The sequence below is a fragment of the Chenopodium album genome, chromosome 7, assembly GCF_948465745.1.
Source record: "Chenopodium album chromosome 7, dcCheAlbu1.1, whole genome shotgun sequence".
In the NCBI taxonomy this organism is placed as follows: Eukaryota; Viridiplantae; Streptophyta; class Magnoliopsida; order Caryophyllales; family Amaranthaceae; genus Chenopodium; species Chenopodium album.
The window spans coordinates 77,962,224-77,980,199 of NC_137840.1; the positions used below are offsets into that span (position 1 = coordinate 77,962,224).

Consider the following 17,976-nt stretch of genomic DNA (forward strand, 5'->3'; position numbering starts at 1 on the left):
TTTAATGTGATAACAGATGCAATAAATTGAGTTGAATTAATCAATTTGCCCTAGTACTTCAGTCAACAGTCTTAAGAATCATCACCTGATTCAACAAGCTACCTAAAGAAGAAATTATCCTGCAGATCATATTATTAATTTTCCAAGAAATGTAAATCACTCTAGAAAGCTTGAAACACACAACTTCTTCGACAAATCAATACAACAACACACTGAAATAGCAAATAGAAGCCACCTATAAGGCGTGCTTCTAACAAACACACTCTAAAAGCAAATACATGAGTTTTCCATTTGGATTTTGCAGCAGAAACCAGTGTTCCAAGAAACAGGTGCAGAGGCTTAAAATGGCTACGCAAGCATGGATTCTGTAGGGCAGGAAATCACTCAAAATCCTGAGCTGAAACACAGAGAGACGATCCATAATGCTAGTTTTGTCTAAAAGACAGAAGTTCGATGAAAGTACAAAGAAAAGACAATGCAAACAATTAAATTATACCATATTGAGCATTTAAGGATTATTTCCTCCTGATATGAGCTCCTCCAATTCATCTATCACAGCCTCGTAGCAAAACTTGTATTGATCCTAGATAAATCCACACTTATAAACGTAAAAATAGAATAGAAGCAGAGAAATTACATGCTAATTATATAAGATCCCAGCATTAGGATAGAAACAGAATATATAAAGATAGTTACTGAAAAGTCTGACTCACCAGCCTTTCTCCTTAGGAGAACTAATCGCAAATAAATTTTTACATTTTCATCATACCAATAATGTATTGATTTAAATTTCTTTTCCATCAATAACAATCAAGGGAAGTCCAAATTAAAAAATTAATCCTAGAAAGTACACTATTATATTGAGAAGGCCTAAAATAAATTGTAGGTGCCTCCTTGTTAAGGAATGAAGTTTTCTTTCAGAAAATGTAACAGCTTTTAATGGACATCCTTATTTAGAAATTACAACTACGTATACGTGACCATTCTTCTGTACAGACAATGCAACATCAAAGGGTTGGACTATTCAACATGACTACTGCAGCATTTCCAATAACTAATTATGCAATCTTATAGCTTCATACAAACCCAAGCAATAGTTATAACCAAAAGACCAAACACAAGAGTTGTCAACATTCAGAAAAGAAAATACCAGTGATTGGACCATTCCAGCTCGCTGAAATCTGAATGCCTTGACAGTTTTGGCTAATTCTAAGGCAGACTCATCTCCTCCTAGAATTCTTTGGATTGTATCATGAATGGTGCAGTATGTTCCAGTACGGCCAATTCCAGCACTGAGAAAAGTAGCTAATATGTCAGAAAATCTGAAATTATCCAGGGAATAGTAAGCCCGGAGAATAAAGTCATTTACTTACCTGCAGTGCACCAATATCGGGCCAACACTGGGAGGCTGATGAAAAATTCTTCTGAAGATCTCTCGAACAGCTACTGTGTCCTTTGGTGTGCCATGATCTGGCCACCCTAGATACTGAATATGCAAAACCGACAATGCCTCTTTCGACTGAAACAAATGTGAACTGAACAGTGAGGTACCATCTCATAAAGGGACGTTGCTACTACAAATGCCAGAGAAAGAAAGCTCATATATGGATAAATGCAGAATTTCAATTAACATAGTTCTGTATAACTATCAAACAGCGAATTCATAGACGTACTAATCATTTTCATTTCAATGTTCCAGAGTTTTCACGTTTATTGGACTCAGGTTTGTGCCCAAGCATTAGCCTTGGCCAGTTGGCCCTTGGCTATAAAACTCCTTATTTGGCCCAGGATAAACTGTCAAGCATCCACAACCATATGTCAAATCATCAAAGAGCTGACATGAGTCCTTAAGGTAAAATGAAGAGTTCAAGGAACAAAACTAAGGATGTCAATGGGTCAAATCTGACAAGACCCACAACCAAACCCAGACCAGACCTGGATTTTTAAAGGTGGACCCAGATCAGATCCACTTGGCTCTAAATAAATTAGACCCATACCAGATCCACTGGGTCTAGCAGGTCTCAGGTCTAACTATGAATTTTTAATTTTTTTAATCACTTATTTTATATACAAGTATTACACTATCCTATTACTTGAATATAAACAAAGATACATAAAAAAAAATTTGCTACATACCAAAATAGACTGCATAGAAAGAAAGATAAAACATACTAGTTCATAATAAATAAATAAATGGATATTTAAAAAAAAAATCTTAAAAACAAAGTTTCATACTGCAGGTCTTCATTTTATTTTATTTTTTGGTCCAATTAATTTCTTTTATTAAAATGACCTTACCTCTGCTTTGGTGACTTCCAATTGCCGAAAGACCAAGGAGCTCCCAGTTTCTTTTATCCAAGTTGTGACGATAGAAATGTTGCCAAATTCATTAGGTCCATTCTCTGCTTGAAAGTAGTCATGACACTTCAACTTCTGCATTAGAAATTCCATTCCAGAAATTAAGTTACACATAAATAGATTACTAGTACAAACACTCTGTTCAACAAAGAGTTTCTTTCTGTTTTTTACTCCAGAGATGCAAACCTAAATTCAAGAGTTGAACCTTGAAAGCAGCATTAGCAAAAGAATCAAAGGGAGTTTGGAAGAAGTACATCAGTGCCAGATATCTGTCACATAGAATGCTAATTATAATAAGGTGACAGCAATCAATTTACCCCTTCAAACAACCGTGTAAGCATTACAATCACAGGGCAGCGATACTGCAACACCATTTCCCAGAAATCCGTAAATGTGCTTGGCAATGGACCTTGTGTGGCTATGAACTGAGGAGCATGTTCTGCAGAAGACTAAATTTGACATAAAATTCGATGGACAAAAAAAAAAAAAAAAAAAAGAAAAAAGAGATTAAACTACGAAAAAAGTATGTAGTGAATCTAGTGATCATGCTTGGTTTACATAGTAAGATATAGAGTGCAATGCGCACATCACTTACATTTACAAAGCTTGCATTGATGTAACCCCCGTCTGTCAGGACAATTCTGTTGCTGTCAACTGTAAAATAATAAATAAATAATTTTTTTTTTTAAAAAAAAAGACAAAAATAAGATATTAACACAGCTAGACAATTCACAAGTATATAACAGTAATTAAACATGCGGACCATATCAACATTACCCCAATGCCACTGAAGAGGCTCTCTAACCTAGTCGATTCAAGAGGTATTGAATGTATGTAGTATTGTAGTCTCATAATCTTACACTTTTAATAATGGAGGGATTATTCCCCATCAAACTTTGAATTTGACATACACTAACTGTTTGCTACGTCAAAATGAATAGGAACTTTAGACATTTACTTTAACCATTTTAATTGTGTAAGTTATATTCCAAAAATCAATGGTAACTAGTACATAGTACATGTTTGATTCCATTATAATTGGAGAAATGACAGATTAAGATCTTTAAAAATAGTTAACTTATTGGATTAGGAATTACATGGTAAGACATTTGGATACCGATTTTTGTTCAAATTGTCCACATGAATAGCCACCTGACAGATTTCTTCCTTTTGCTTTTCCACATCAGATTCTTTCATTGATTCTACCTGCATCAGAGAAGAGCTGGCTTAACATCTATCTCATTGTAGGAACCACATAATAATGAAGAAAATATTGATGAGCAGAAAAATCGAGAGGAATCACACATAATACAGCATAATCTGCAGGGTGCGATGGACTAAGTATTTCCCACCCTAACAGATATACGGAATAATTATAGGTTTACTAACATAATGCAAAAACTTGTTTTGCAAGTTTCATATTGATGCAAAAACTGACATCTTCTTACTAAAAAGGAGTGAACAGCAATTATTTAAAGTGAAGTAGAAATCGGTAAAAACTCATATTTAAAAAGATCAAACAGTGGTTACTCTGTAAAGTGTCACATGAAGTAGTGGATCAGACATAATACCTCAAGAAGATCAAACTCACGTTCTTTGAAATCAGGGTGCCCCAAATTCTCCTTGAAACAGTGAAGAGCATCATTGCAATATTCTATCTGCTCAGCGGAGAGAGATATCTGAGGAGGATGTTGTGGGAAATCAAAGGATTTGGGAGGGTGAGACAGAGAAGGGGTAAAAGAAGAACCTGAAACTGAAGTAGGTTCTACAGGAGCAGCCATATTTATCCTTAAGAAGTTAAGAATAGCGCGAGTGTGAGAAAAAAAAAATGAAAGGTATTGCTACTTCTCTTTCAATGTCTTCAGGTAAGTTCTCTGATTCTAATGTTTGATTTTCAACATATTTATAGTTGGGAAATAAGAAAGATAGTCTGTCTACTTTTCTTTTTTTATCAGGACATCCCAAACTTTTCTACATTATTATAAACGGAATATATAGAAGTACCATTAATTAATGGCTATGTGAAGAATTTTGCATTATTGATATTTAAAAAAAAAATGATACATTAAGCAAGTTGCTTATTATAGTTGATCATTTTAAATCGTATCGTACATAATATGCTATCTTTATTATTACAGTACAAAACACAGAACAATAAATACATACTTGATCATCACATGCAAACAACCCACAACAACTCATGTTCTACCCAATATAATCATCGTACCTTATTGAAACAATACTAAATCTAAGCCTTTACCTCCATTTATATAATAACCAACAGCTTAGTCGCCCTCATTGTTATAATGGGAATATAATAATACAAAGTATCAAACTTCATCAATTATTAAAAGCAATACGATGAAGACTTACAAAGCAATCTCTAGTCAGATTACCATCATAAAATTCGCAATGTACACATATACATTTTCATTTAAATAAGCTAGACTACATCCCATTGACGCGGGGGGGGAATCTGGTGATCGATTTGCTTTGCATCTACTGGTCTATGTTGTATGTATATAGAGTCATCAAATACGAAGCAGCAGTAAGCCGGTAACAATACTAACAACAACAAAGTTAACTTGAAAATGCCTCTCCAGGGTTAAATGTACACATACGGGCAAAAGAACAAACAATATATATTAAACACAGATACGCGTACAAGAACATGAATTAAAACTACAGCAGAAGGCAGAAACCCAATTTTCCGAGCTTGGTGCAATCAGAAAAAGAAATAATAAAAGCAAAGACTCTGATTACAGTCTGGAAATTTTAGCAGTACGTTGTACATTAAGCCATCATCATTCTTCCTCTGTGAATATTCATGTAAGGAAATTACCTTGAGAAGTCACTGCTGCTCTTCTATACCTGCACCAGTCTTGCTGCTGCAAAGAAGCAACATAATGGCAGAACAAGGACAATCCTGCAGAGTCTACATTCTCTAAATAAGATAATTCTGAGCTGAACAAAAAATAATATTGGTACATGGTGCGAAATGGGTATAAACTTATGAAAATAGCTAGATAAAGGTGACATACCTTTTAGCACTTTTCTCAGGATCCTACCCAGATATGAGCTCCTCCAATTCATCAACCAACATCTTCCTGATATGCGCTCCAATTCATCAACCAACATCTTGTAGCAGAAGTGGTATTCATCCTAGATAAAGGGCACATGCATAATCATGTAATAGGTTTACAAGACATAGGAAGATTACTTCATAAATCCTAATTCTTAACAAACACTTTAGCATTAAACAAAGGCGGAGATTATTATCCTAATTTAATAAAATCAGTTTCTGTCCTCTAAACTTTCCATCTGTGAGGTTAGGGTCATTTGTCACTCCCACAACTTCAAGGTCATTCTTACTCACTCTTATACCAAACCTAATTATTCTTATATATTACCCTCATCAAACATACCAAGAAAGTCCAAGTTTATCTCCTTGATTAACATAAGAATTTATCAAGTGGCAATTTCCAATTAATAACCTTATAAAAGTTCCCTCTTAATCACTACTCAAATCCAGGCAAGGCCTTGACAACACGCTTGCTTTACTGCGATATAGTATACCGAACTTCGGAAATTTTTACATAGCCTAAATTAACCACACAGAATAATTTCTTAACTGGCAAAAATGGTACAGTATAAAGGAGGATTTTTTTTTTTTTTTTTTAAATTAAAAAAAATAAAACTGAACAAGAAAATTAAGATAGCCAATTAATCAAGACAAACGCAATAACCATGATCATTAGCATTAAAAACTCGAAACGATAAAGGGAAAACAAGACGATCGTCAAAATCATACCCCAGTCATCCATGATCGTTTGATCATAATCACTGCAAATTACAGCACAGGCTTAAACCCTAAATTCAAATTAGCAATAATATTTCAATTATCAATTTATCATCACAATTTGACGTAACTAAAAATAATCAACTCGGGAAATTTCAACACTACAATTGAGCGCAATTAGTTACTTAAATTTTTAATCGCATAAAATGGAAACCCTAAATCTCAGTAATGTAATAATTCAGTTTGATTGGAAGCCTAAATTATCACTAATCAAAGAGTTGCAAAAGCTGAATAAGTAAAATACAGCAAATTAAATAAAATTCTTACCATCCATGTTTAGAGCGGAAGCTTGAAGAAAAAGAAAATCATATAAATGAAAGAAATTATGGGATTTTAATAATCAAACCATGGATGATTCAATCAAAAGAGTGATTTAAGATGAAGAATGGAAGAGGAATAATTGGAGAAAGTACAAGTTGATCTTCAACAATTGTTTATGGAATGACAATATTGTACAGTAGATACATGGATAATTTTTTTGTTAAAACGGTTATTTCACCAAAGCACTTTAAAAATTCACCAAAATGCTATTAGAATTTTTAGAATTCACCAAGGGTTAATCACGACACATGGCATGATATAATTGGTTCATTTATCCTAATTCATAAAAATTAAAAAAACAAAAAATAAACAAAAAAAACCCCAAAACTTTCCCAGCCACCCCCATCATCGCCAAACCCTAGCTCCTCCCCTTATCTCGCCGAAAAACGACCGGCAACCACCTTAACCACCAAAAATCGGCCGGCAGGCCCTTTAGCACCCCACCTGACCCACCGCTGACCCCCAAAACCACCCACACAAACTTCCCCGACCCTATAAAACCACAAACACGAGCATTACCCACTCCAAAAACCACCCACACAACCGCCCCAACCCCAAAAACCACCAATAAAGGCCCCTCCTCCCTTCTCCCACCTTCAAAACGACCGCTGACTCATAATTAACGTTAATGCCAAAGTTTTAATTGAAGATTTATTAAAGCACGCCTCTTAAAATCAAATTTGAATTGTTACATATTAACAGCATTGTAATCAAGCCCAACCTTATCTAAGAATCTAAGATACTTAATACACTGTTTAGAATTCTAGTGATTGATGATACTGATATACAGACAATAGTCACAAAACTGGCAATATGTCCACACTTCAATAACATTTGTTTGGGTTGGGGGATAGAAAAACAAGCATCATCACAAAATCACAACAATAAACTTTAAAAATGTCTTTCCCGGGTTAAATGTACCAATACAAGTACAAGAATAGCTATATACTTAATTAGTATGGATACAAGTACAATCATAGAAATTAAATGTACATAAGAATCCGAATTTCCAAGGTTGGTGCTACCAGGGATTAAAAAACAGAAACTCTGAAATACAGTCTGCTCAGTATTACGTTGCACATCAAGCAATCTTCATTCTTCCTTCTGTAAATATCCATGTTGAAATAATCACCTTGAGAAGTCACTGCTGCTCTTTTGCGCCTGCGCCAGTCTTGCTGCAGCAACGAAGCAACCAAATAAAAAGGACAGGATCGATCCTGCAGAGTCTGCAATAGCATTATTCTGAGCTGAAGTAGAAAATAATTGGTCTGTGATGCAAAATTTACATAAAAGCAATCTTATGAGAATAATTGGATATACCATCAAGCACTTTTCTCAGGATTGTACCCTGATATCAGCTCCTCCAATTCATCAACCACCACCTTGTAGCAGAAGTAGTATTGATCCTAGATAAAAGACACATACATAAAAATCAAAAAAATGTATTAAGTTCATAGACATAGGACATTACTTCACATCCTAACAATTAACATACACTTCAGCATTAGAAGAAATGCAGAGATTATTATCCTACTATAGTAAAACCAGTTTCTTTCCTAAGAGATACTTGTTCACAAAGTCAACAGTGACGAAAAAAAAAGAGTGGCAGAGCCACTATTTGGAAATTCAATGGTAGTGCTCCCACTTCTTCCAACTTCAAGGTTGGGTTGTATTACTGGGTTCTCATTGACCGTAACATCCAGATTCCTATTTTGGGGAAGGGTTTCCCTATGGTTGGAGTCCCTTTTAGGCTCATAGGGGATGGTCCTCCTGAAATAGCTAACTAGTAATTACCATATCCCCTTCTGTTGTGCCCACACCTACCCCTTCGAGAGAGAGAGAGAGAGAGAGAGAGAGAGAGAGAGAGAGAGAGAGAGAGAGAGAGAGCGAGAGAAAGAGAGAGAGAGAGTACCAGTGTTTGAACCATTCCAACTCGCTGAGATCTAAAAATCTCAACAGTATTGGCCAAATCTAAGGCAGACATGTCTCCAGCAAGAATCCTTTGGAGTGTGTCATGAATGGTGCAGTATGTTCCTGTGCGACCAATTCCAGCACTGAGCAAAGAAAATAGGATGTGTGAGGATCAATGGTCAATGATTAACTTAGAGAGCAGAAACTAGGAACTGAGCACGAAGTATACCTGCAATGTACCACTAAAGGCCCTAAACCAGGTGGCAGATGATACGTTCTTTTAAAAATCTCTCTAACAGCTACTGAGTCCTTGGGAACACCATGATCAGGCCATTCAGGATACTGAATATGCAAAACAGACAATGGTGCCTCTTCCGACTGCAATAACCACATAAGCACAACAGTAAGTTACTGGTCACTGTCTCATCAAGTACATCAAGTTATAGAGAACAAGCTCACACTAAAAAGAATTCAGCTTAGTTACCAGACTGCCAGTATCAATGTCAAGGAACAAATCTGATGAGGTGATAACTGATAATTGTACTTGGTCTTTAATCAACAAATTTTTATAAACAAATTCAAGAAGCAAATAGAAGTAAGACTTTTCCAATACATTCTCGGTTTATTTACAAATAGTATTATCTAATGCAATAAGTCCAAGCACTTCGATGCAAAGCAAAATGATCCAATATTCATAATTCATGATTATTCAGCATTCCTTGCTCTGTTTCTATTTACCCATACTCCATAGTCCATACTCCCACCAAGAGTATGAAACAATTTCTCCTCAATTATTGCAAACAAGAAAGTTGTATTAGCTATGAAATGGCTAGTGCTTCTGCTTCATGAAGATGAATGATATAGTTTAGTGAGTGTTTGGCTTATCATTAGCCTTCTTATTTGCAGTATAATCATCTGCTTTCTAATTTGAGAACTATTTACAAAGTTTGGGTGGTCAGGGCTAGAGCTAAGATTTTACTACACTCTTTTCTCTTATTACTCGTCACAAAGCTCTTCAGTTAATTTAAAAGGATGGTTCAGGTTGGATCGTCTTTAAAAACTCCACTGAGATGATTCAAGTTGGATCGTCTTTAAAAACTTCACTGGATTTCTCTCCTAATCCAAAGATCAATTAAAAAAATAGATAAGGCCATAGCCTAGCATATTTATTCCTTAAAATTATTCTAGTTCCTTCTAGTTCAATTTTCAAGACAATAATTCAACAATGAACTACAATTTTGAACACATAGAATGATCTTACCTCTGCATTGGTCACTTCTAAATGTCGCAAAATTAAAGAGCTCCCAGTTGTCTTGATCCATTTTGTGACAATTGATATGTTACCAAATTCCCGAGGACCATCCTCTGCTTGAAAATAATCACCACACTTCAAAGTCTGCATATGAAATCCAAAAATGTAGATACACACTATTAGAGCAGAGTTCGGAACGGAAAATTGTAGAGAGCAATTAAGATATCCACGCTCCCAAACTAGTACAAGAAGGAATAAATCACTGCGTGCATTTCTACAAATATATAGGCCATCACATATATGGAAGAATAAATAATCCAGAACCAATAACTTCCCAGAATACAGCATTAAGCTTGCTTGCTTACAAAAGCTGTGTGTGGCAGGCCTAAAATACTCGTATACACACTGCAAATAATAAAACATATACTCAAATGAAATACAAGCAGCTTAAACTAACCAACTTTGATTTTTCAATCTCCTCACACATTATATGCTTTAAACACAGGCACTTAAAAAGTTAAAATTATCTCTGTTACTGATGTTTTAGAGATGTGCTTCCTTTCTAATCCATATAAATTTTATACGCAACAATCCATATAAGCTTATATATAGTTATTTAAAATCAGATTTAACTGAACATTTGCCATATTGTTTAAGATAGGTAACTTTCATACAAGCTTTAGTTCACCATGACATCAAGTTTGTCATTGATTTAACATCAAAGTTATCTCTAGTATTTGCCTCCTTGGATAATAATTATAGATAATTTTATGGGCATAGGAGTGCAACGTCAACAGTGTTTTCATTTTCACACAACACATTCAAATGGAATTGCAACATGTGTATCATCACTAAACAAACAATAGTCAAGTGTATTTTACTTTAATTTGTTTTTTGATCTGCTTATTAGTGAAGACTGAAGACATGGATGAGTTGAAGAAGCAAATAGCATATGATTAGAGAAAAGTTTGGCAAGTCACAAGTGCCTTTCCTTATATGGTCACACAACTCAAATAAGATGGTATACGGCACAGTGAAGTACCTTGTAATTGTCAACCAGCCGTGTTAGCATCACAATCGCAGGGCAGCGATTCTGCAACACCATTTCCCAGAAATCTTCAAATGTATGTGACAATGGACCTTGTGTGGCTATAAACTGAGCAGCACCTTCTGCTGGTGTCTACATTTGATATGAATTCAGATGTCAAACATAGAATGTAAACTATTATGACACCATTCATCTATGAGAGACAGTCCCGAACACACAATATTTGCAAAAATTTAGCAATTTTGATAGTCAATTATTCATGCAAAAAAGGGTTTGAATTACTCGTACGAAATATAAATAGTCAAATATTATATTCAATGATTCATTCAATAATCAGAACACAGCAATCAAGTCTGGATGGAAGGAGTGAGTAATAAAACAAATTAGTAAAAACTACTCCAGGAGTCCAGGGTTACATAATTCAGTGGTGGAGAGCACATACTAACTTTTATAAAGCTCGCATTAATGTAACCCTTGGCTGATGGTCTATAGTCCTTACATGAGGTCAAAACAACTCTGCTGCTGTCAACTGGAGACAAGGACAACAACAGGCTAGTCAATTACATTATTCATTCATAACAACATTCAAACTGATAAAAAGAGTCAGTGGAAGTGTGAAACAACTAGAAAACTACAAAGAAATAGATTGATTGGATTAGAAATTACATGGTATAACATCAGTATAGCGGTTTTTGCTCAAATTTACAGGGTCAAGGGCCACCCTACAGAGTTTTGTCATGTCAGATGATCTGATTCTTTTGTCCTGCACCCAAGAAAAGCTTAAGATCTCAGAATAGGAACTGCATCACACTGAACAGAATTTGATAAACAAAATTTGGCGGACAAACAATAAACAGCATAACATAATCTCCAAAAATAAATATTACTCCGTAATAAATAAATTATACAAGTAAAAAGAGATTTTATTTATCTATTTATTAATAAGAAATGAAAAATACGACTAGAGGAAATAAGGTCCCACTAAGTGCCACAACAGAACAAAATAGAAATGAACCATTGAAGCAACATAACATTCAAATTCTAGTATTTCACCCTTTTATAAATGTGCAACATGGATTTTATAATATCCGTTCACAGAAAATCTATGGAGTAAAATTCACATAGCCTTAAGGTTGCATACCATCGAACCATTCACATGGTCTAGGTGAGGCGATTTTGAAGAGGCGCACAAAGATTTTGTTTTTTTTCAAATTTTTTTATACTGCTTATTATATGCACCTCACTTCAATGAGGCACACTTAGGCGCAAGGAACTCCAAAAAGCCTTTGTGCTCCTTGAGCCTTTTTTATGCATTGACCTGGCTGACTATCCAGCTGGATATTCTGATAAGAGACATTCATGGATCAAAGAAGTGCCTACTTTGACTAAGATATGAGTAGTCCCTTCTTCCCCATTTTTTTCCCTATTTGACTTTTCACGGTCACCCAGACACCTCTTAAAACGTATATATCACTAATTCTATACACGTAAGTACGTAACATTATAAATACTTGATATTAATAAAATGTACAATGAGACGAATTCAACAAGATCCTGCATAACTATATTATCTCCTATAGATTAACTTTCTTATAAGCAATGGAAATTAGTTTAATACGGTAGAGCTTGGTTGAGCTAATAGCTTATCAACAGAAACATGTATGACTGTTAGAATTGAGAAAGAAGTACTTTGTAGCATAATATCCAGAAAGGAGTTTCTCTTTGAATGGGAGAAACATGGCCACTGAGAAAAGTTGATGTTACTTGGCAGCTTCACAAAGGACACTGCACACTTTAGTAACAACTTCTAGAGCAAATGTCCTCCAAAAAAAAAATAACAGCTAAATCCTTGAAGCAAACATATTTCCTGCTCCAAAAAAATTATTACAAATTCAAACTCTACACCCCTCTCATCAACCCATTCTCTCCACCAATTCCCATTCCCCCCCATTCACAAAAGGCAGAAACTGCTCACTCAGTTGGAAGCATAGTTTCATAATTTCTAATACTTAGTTCTCCAAGTAACACTCATACTATCAAAATATGCCACTTATTTCAAGAATTCGTACAACATAAAGCTTCTCAGTTTGATTAAAATTCCATGATCGTTCCCACTAATTTACATTAGATAACAGAAAAGGAAGTAGGGAATCCTCAAGTGCTAACAACAGTGTGGGTCAAATCAGAAAATACAACCCTTAGAAAGCCCCTGGAGCATGAAGTCAGTGACAATTAGAGATACCACTGAGACAATTTTATCCCATAAGCACTTGCTAATTCGCAATCCCAAAAATCAAGTCAATCCTTTTCAACAACAATGTCCACTAAAGAGCATATCATGCCCTATGCCACAACATGTAAATATGTAACAGCTCTATCCAAACCAACACAGATCGAAATACAGAACTTGCAGGTGTACCTAACAGAAATCAACCTAACTCACCCCGCTCTCAAAGTCTCAAGGAGCTTATATCAAAAGAATCTAGCATTCATAGTGTAGATTATACTCTCAAAGAAGGGAAGAAGTATATTTAGTCCCCTATTTGGCACATAATCTATGGTGTTAATACCTTTAACTCCAAAAAGTGTTGCAACAAAAAGACACTAAAGAAGCAAAATTATTGTAGCTGTTACCATGACAACCCACAGAACAAGGGTATATTTGGTAAAATTAGGGGCATTTTTTTCTTTTAACAATGTACTTTATGCCGATCATCAACTAATTATGTCTAGGTTTTAAGCATCTGAATTGGACAACATTATCAAAATTAACATCAATTAACTCCTTTTTCCTTCTAATTATATATCCAAAAAATCTTCTAATCATACAACAATAACCTACAAGTACATACAACCCAACATTCAACATTGAACTAAAATCAACAGTACATCAAATATCTCCCTAAAATAATTAAAACTGCAACATTCAAGCTGATCCCACCAAATAAAGCACAACCCACTTCATAAAAATCAATTATTTTTCTGGGAAATGAGTAAAATTAATGAATAAGAAGTACCTGAAGAGAATCGAACTCGCGTTGAATGAGTTGGGTATTGTCCAATTTTTGTTTGAAGAGGTCAAGAGCACGAGAACAGTTATGAAACTGGTCAGAAGAGAGAGAAAATGCAGGGGAATGTTCTGAAAAATCGATAGATTGAGGAGGAAGAGGAGGTGGTGAAGAAGAAGAATGAAGAGAAAGTGAAGCAGGTTTTGGAGAAGAAGCAGACATTTTGGGTTTTTTCCGGAAGCAAATCCGGGATGAAACAGAGTTCCCCGTTGTTGAGAAAATGAAAAAAGATCAAATTTGTAGGGTTTTTTTTTTCTGGGAAGTCTGAAAATTTTAGACAGTGTGAGCTGTTGTTTCTGTAAAATTGTGATTTGGAAGAGAGATTTTCGAAAGAGATAGATTATCTATTTATTTATGTGGGTCAATTTGATTTCGCACTCTTTCCTTTTTGTTTGATTTTTGTGTTGGTGGATTTGGTGTTATGGTGGGAGATTATTGTATGGGTGTTGGGGGGTGTTTGGTGTGCGCTTTTTGAACCATTTTTTTGTGAAAAGAAATATGGTTAACATAGTTGGCTAATTAATAACGAGTACTAGAAGTACTAGTTAAGCTTAAGCTAACATCATGGTAATACCTTTTGAGCTTTTTTCGATGAGTTAGTAACGGGATGTGTGGTCATGATTGCTTCTATTGATTATTAAAAATGGTTTCAACCGTTTAGATGGTCTCTATAGGTCTCGTGCAGTCTATGAAATTTACTTCAAATGTTGGATGTCTAACTTGAGTCCAAAAATGTTCTCTAACGGCTAAATTGAAGACTAGCTATATTTACAATATTGGAACTGGCTAAATTGGTTTCGACCACTAAAAAGGCCTCCCATGGATTCACGACTCGCGAGCTCCATAACAAGCATCATGATTCATGTCCTACATACTTTATAGGTCTAAAAAAGCCGAAAAATTCTTACAATCGACAGTTCTAATACACAATTTTGAATTAATTTCACCAATTTTTTTGAAAGTTGAAGTGAATGCCTTGTGGGCATAAAAGTGTCAGTTTAAAGCTATAATAAACCTACCAATTAGTTTTTAAACTCTAGAGAATGAGTTTGGGACGGGAATGTTAAATTACGACAACTGATACACTGACAGTATATATCAATTTGCGATATACTTCGTATGTTCGTAGTATATTGATTATCAACGCAATATGGGTGTAAAAGTGAAGACAATTTTGAAATTTTTACGACTAATATATCCCGAAATATAATCGCGAAAGGAAATCGATCAGCAGATTATGTTGCCCTTCTTGGCTACTCTACTCCAACTTATCAAAATATTGCCCCCCTTAATTAATTTTATTTTTTGAGACGGATTAGTGTAGATCTTGGATCTTGTGAGAAAACATTCATAACATTAGAAATGTATTTTACCTTTTCAAAAAAAAAAAAAAAAAAAAAAAAAAAAAAAGTGTACTAGAGTGAGTGAGTGACCTAACTAATCTCGGGGTGTGTTTGGTCCAAAAAAATCACAGCCCCCAAACCTTGAAACTCCTCAGTCCTCAATTCCAAACAACCAAGCAGCCAAACTGGCAAAACCCTCCTTAAACCCCAAACTACCATTTCCTATTCTCCACTTCCCCCAAACCCAGAAAACTCTGCAAATTTAACCACAAAAATGCTAATAAAATCCAAAGTTCAACGCTTTATATTTGTATCTCACCACCCAAATCCCTCCAATTTTCAATGTATAAGAACTTTTCTTGATAACATTGAGATAAATTTTGTTCCAGATCGTGGGTTAGACCATGCTGTTGAGAAAGAAAAAGACCTAAAATATGTGGTTAATCTCAAGAACTTGCTTAAATCAGAGCCTTCAAAGTCTCTTCCTCTGTCCTCCATTGTTGACCATACAGAGAAGCTCAGTATCCCATGTCGAACAATTGATTTTATTCGTAAGTACCCTAATTTTTTTGAAGAATATTTTCCTGCTAATATAGGGGTCCACCCACATGTTAGATTAACCCCAGAAAGTTTGAATCTTGATGCTGAAGAACAGTTGATGTATGATAGTGATACATTTAGGAAAGATGCTGCTGATAGGTTGTTGAAACTTTTGATGTTGTGTAGAATTAATGAATTTCCTTTGAAATTGATTGATAGGTTTAAATGGGATTTAGGTCTTCCTGATAATTATGTTGATACATTAGTTCCTGAGTTCCCTGATTATTTTAAAGTGAAAAGGATTAATCAGACCCGGCCTAATAGGGTTGAGGGTTTGCTGGAATTGGTGTGTTGGAGTGATGAATTAGCAGTTTCGGCTATCGAAAAGATGGCAAAGAAGGGGGATCCCAAATATGAAAAAGGGATGCCAATTGCTTTTCCTTTGCAGTTTTCTAATGGGTTTGAGATGGATAAGAGTCTGAAGAGGTGGATGGATGACTGGCAAAAGTTGCCTTATGTATCACCTTATGAGAATGCAACTCATCTTCAGCCTAATACTGATATGTCTGATAAGTGGGTGGTTGCGGTTTTGCACGAATTGCTCCATATTCTTGTTTCCAAGAAGACAGAGAGAGATAACCTGCTTTGTCTTGGAGAGTTTTTAGGTATAAAGCCAAGGCTTAAGCGTGCATTGGCTCATCATCCAGGCATATTTTACCGTTCAAGTAAAATTGGGACTCATACTGTGGTTTTAAGGGACGGGTTTAAGAGAGGTTTGTTGATTGACAAGCATCCATTGATAGATATGAGAAATAAATATATACATCTGATGCACAAGGTGAAGGAAGGGAAGAAGTCAAAAAGTGTGGCTAGTCCTAATGCTGGTAAGCAACAAGCAGTGAAGGAAGGGGAAGCAGAAAATGATGAAGAGACTGAAAAAGAGACTGAAGAGGATATGCAATTATCTGGTTCTGATGTGGATGAAAGCAGTGATGATGAGGAGGACAAAGAGAGAGAAGTGGAGGAGCAAGCTGAAAGCTTAAGAGATAAGGTTAATAAGGGAAGAAGAAAACCTGGAGAGGGTAGGGGGAAGCCTGGGAGAAATGCTTTGGAGGAGGAAAGTGATAGTGATGATGATGAGAAGCAAATTGAGATCGCAGAGGATGGGCGCAATAATGGAAGAAGCGGATCTGGTAGGGTAAATGAAGGCAAGGGAAAACCTGGAGAGGGTAGGGGGAAGCGTTGGAGAAATGTTTCGTGGGATGAAAGTGGTGAGGCTAGAGAGGAAAATCAAGTTAGGAGCTCAAGAGGTGGCCGCAGTAATGAAAGAAGAGGATCTGGTAGGGCAAATGAGGGCAGGAGAGATTCTGATGAAGGTAGGGGGAAGCCTTGGAAAAAAGCTTCCCGCAATGAAAGTGGTGGTGATGATGAGGAGGAGCAAGTTGAGAGCTCAAGGGGTGGGCACAATAATGGTAGAAGAGGATCTGGCGTGGTAAATGAGGGCAGGAGAAAACCTGGAGAGGGTGGGAAGAGGCCATGGAGTAATGCTTCACGGAATGAAAGTGGTGGTGGTGGTGGTGGTTATGAGAAGCGAGCTGAGAGCTCAAGGGGTGGGCGCAGTAATGGAAAAAGAGGATTTGGTGAGGGGAGGCCATGGAGTAAAGCTTCACGGGGTGAAAGTGGTAATGGTGGTGGATATAATGAGGAGCGAGTTGACAGCTCAAGGGGTGGGCGCAGTAATGTTAGAAGAGGTTCTGGTGGGGGGAGGCCATGGAGTAATGCCTCAAGGGGTGCAAGTGGTAGTGGTGGCAGCTATAATAAGGAGCGAGGTGAGAGCTCAAGGGATGGCCGCGGGAATGGAAGAAGAGGATCTGGTGGGGGGAGGCCTGGGAGAAACTCTTCTCGTGAAAGGTTGGCCTAAAATAACCCACCAGAACTTGCAAAATAGGTCATACTCATTAGTCATTGCAGAAGAATGCGTTAAGCTGATAGCAAGTCCAATATCAAGATCATTGAGAAAGCACTCTTTCTGTCACTGTATCACACATAGCTTTGTAAATGATTCAGTGTCTAATGTGAAAGTCTTGAATAACGGTATTTTATTTCTTTTTTGGTTATTAACCAGCCAGTTTTGTGACTTGGTTGTTCCATATCATTCCACCTTCAAAATTTATATCCTTGAGATGTTTATTATTGTTTACATTGCAGTGTTGATGTTATTTAAATCTATACGCCATAAAATCACGTGTATGAACAGTTTTGCTCCGTATGAAAAA

The 17,976-nt window shown here is 36.0% G+C and overlaps 3 protein-coding genes across 11 annotated transcripts; 1 reads left to right on the forward strand and 2 right to left on the reverse strand.

Annotated features, from left to right (window-relative positions):
* Window positions 1-54: 54 nt before the first annotated feature.
* On the reverse strand, window positions 55-6,691 carry LOC145638697 (protein-tyrosine-phosphatase PTP1-like). 5 transcript variants are annotated; one of them, XM_081689684.1, is made up of 12 exons: window positions 6,485-6,690; window positions 6,170-6,228; window positions 5,400-5,520; window positions 5,201-5,284; window positions 3,456-3,560; window positions 2,954-3,012; window positions 2,676-2,807; window positions 2,299-2,433; window positions 1,374-1,519; window positions 1,151-1,292; window positions 497-583; window positions 55-397 (listed from the first exon to the last, which is right to left on the reverse strand). In XM_081689684.1, exons 2-11 carry the CDS (start codon window positions 6,194-6,196, stop codon window positions 509-511), a joined length of 1,026 nt encoding a protein of 341 aa, XP_081545810.1. In that variant the 5' UTR covers window positions 6,197-6,228; window positions 6,485-6,690; the 3' UTR covers window positions 55-397; window positions 497-508. The 5 variants fall into 5 exon arrangements, with proteins under 5 accessions (XP_081545810.1, XP_081545809.1, XP_081545813.1 ...); XM_081689683.1 differs by having other exon boundaries at window positions 5,201-5,293; XM_081689687.1 differs by lacking the exon at window positions 3,456-3,560 and having other exon boundaries at window positions 5,201-5,293; window positions 6,485-6,691.
* Window positions 6,692-7,406: 715 nt separating this feature from the next.
* On the reverse strand, window positions 7,407-14,225 carry LOC145638698 (protein-tyrosine-phosphatase PTP1-like). 5 transcript variants are annotated; one of them, XM_081689692.1, is made up of 9 exons: window positions 13,767-14,225; window positions 11,416-11,512; window positions 11,196-11,278; window positions 10,744-10,881; window positions 9,711-9,845; window positions 8,679-8,827; window positions 8,451-8,592; window positions 7,859-7,944; window positions 7,407-7,713 (listed from the first exon to the last, which is right to left on the reverse strand). In XM_081689692.1, exons 1-8 carry the CDS (start codon window positions 13,977-13,979, stop codon window positions 7,861-7,863), a joined length of 1,041 nt encoding a protein of 346 aa, XP_081545818.1. In that variant the 5' UTR covers window positions 13,980-14,225; the 3' UTR covers window positions 7,407-7,713; window positions 7,859-7,860. The 5 variants fall into 5 exon arrangements, with proteins under 5 accessions (XP_081545818.1, XP_081545817.1, XP_081545816.1 ...); XM_081689691.1 differs by having other exon boundaries at window positions 7,407-7,780; XM_081689690.1 differs by having other exon boundaries at window positions 7,407-7,785.
* Window positions 14,226-15,249: 1,024 nt separating this feature from the next.
* LOC145638700 (uncharacterized) lies at window positions 15,250-17,925 on the forward strand. The gene has a single exon (XM_081689693.1). It carries the CDS (start codon window positions 15,435-15,437, stop codon window positions 17,619-17,621), a length of 2,187 nt encoding a protein of 728 aa, XP_081545819.1. The 5' UTR covers window positions 15,250-15,434; the 3' UTR covers window positions 17,622-17,925.
* Window positions 17,926-17,976: the final 51 nt, after the last annotated feature.

Coding starts and splice junctions, on each gene's coding strand:
- LOC145638697 (XM_081689683.1), bottom strand. CDS start 6,196: ATGATCAAACGATCATGGATGACTGGG. Junction 5,521..6,169: donor AACGATCATGGATGACTGGG/GTATGATTTTGA, acceptor CCCTTTATCTAG/GATGAATACCACTTCTGCTA. Junction 3,561..5,200: donor AGCAGCAGTGACTTCTCAAG/GTAATTTCCTTA, acceptor TGATGCAGGTAG/AATCAATGAAAGAATCTGAT.
- LOC145638698 (XM_081689692.1), bottom strand. CDS start 13,979: ATGTCTGCTTCTTCTCCAAAACCTGCTTCACTTTCTCTTCATTCTTCT. Junction 11,513..13,766: donor GCGAGTTCGATTCTCTTCAG/GTACTTCTTATT, acceptor TCTTGGGTGCAG/GACAAAAGAATCAGATCATC. Junction 9,846..10,743: donor GGCTGGTTGACAATTACAAG/GTACTTCACTGT, acceptor TTTCATATGCAG/ACTTTGAAGTGTGGTGATTA.
- LOC145638700 (XM_081689693.1), top strand. CDS start 15,435: ATGCTAATAAAATCCAAAGTTCAACGCTTTATATTTGTATCTCACCAC.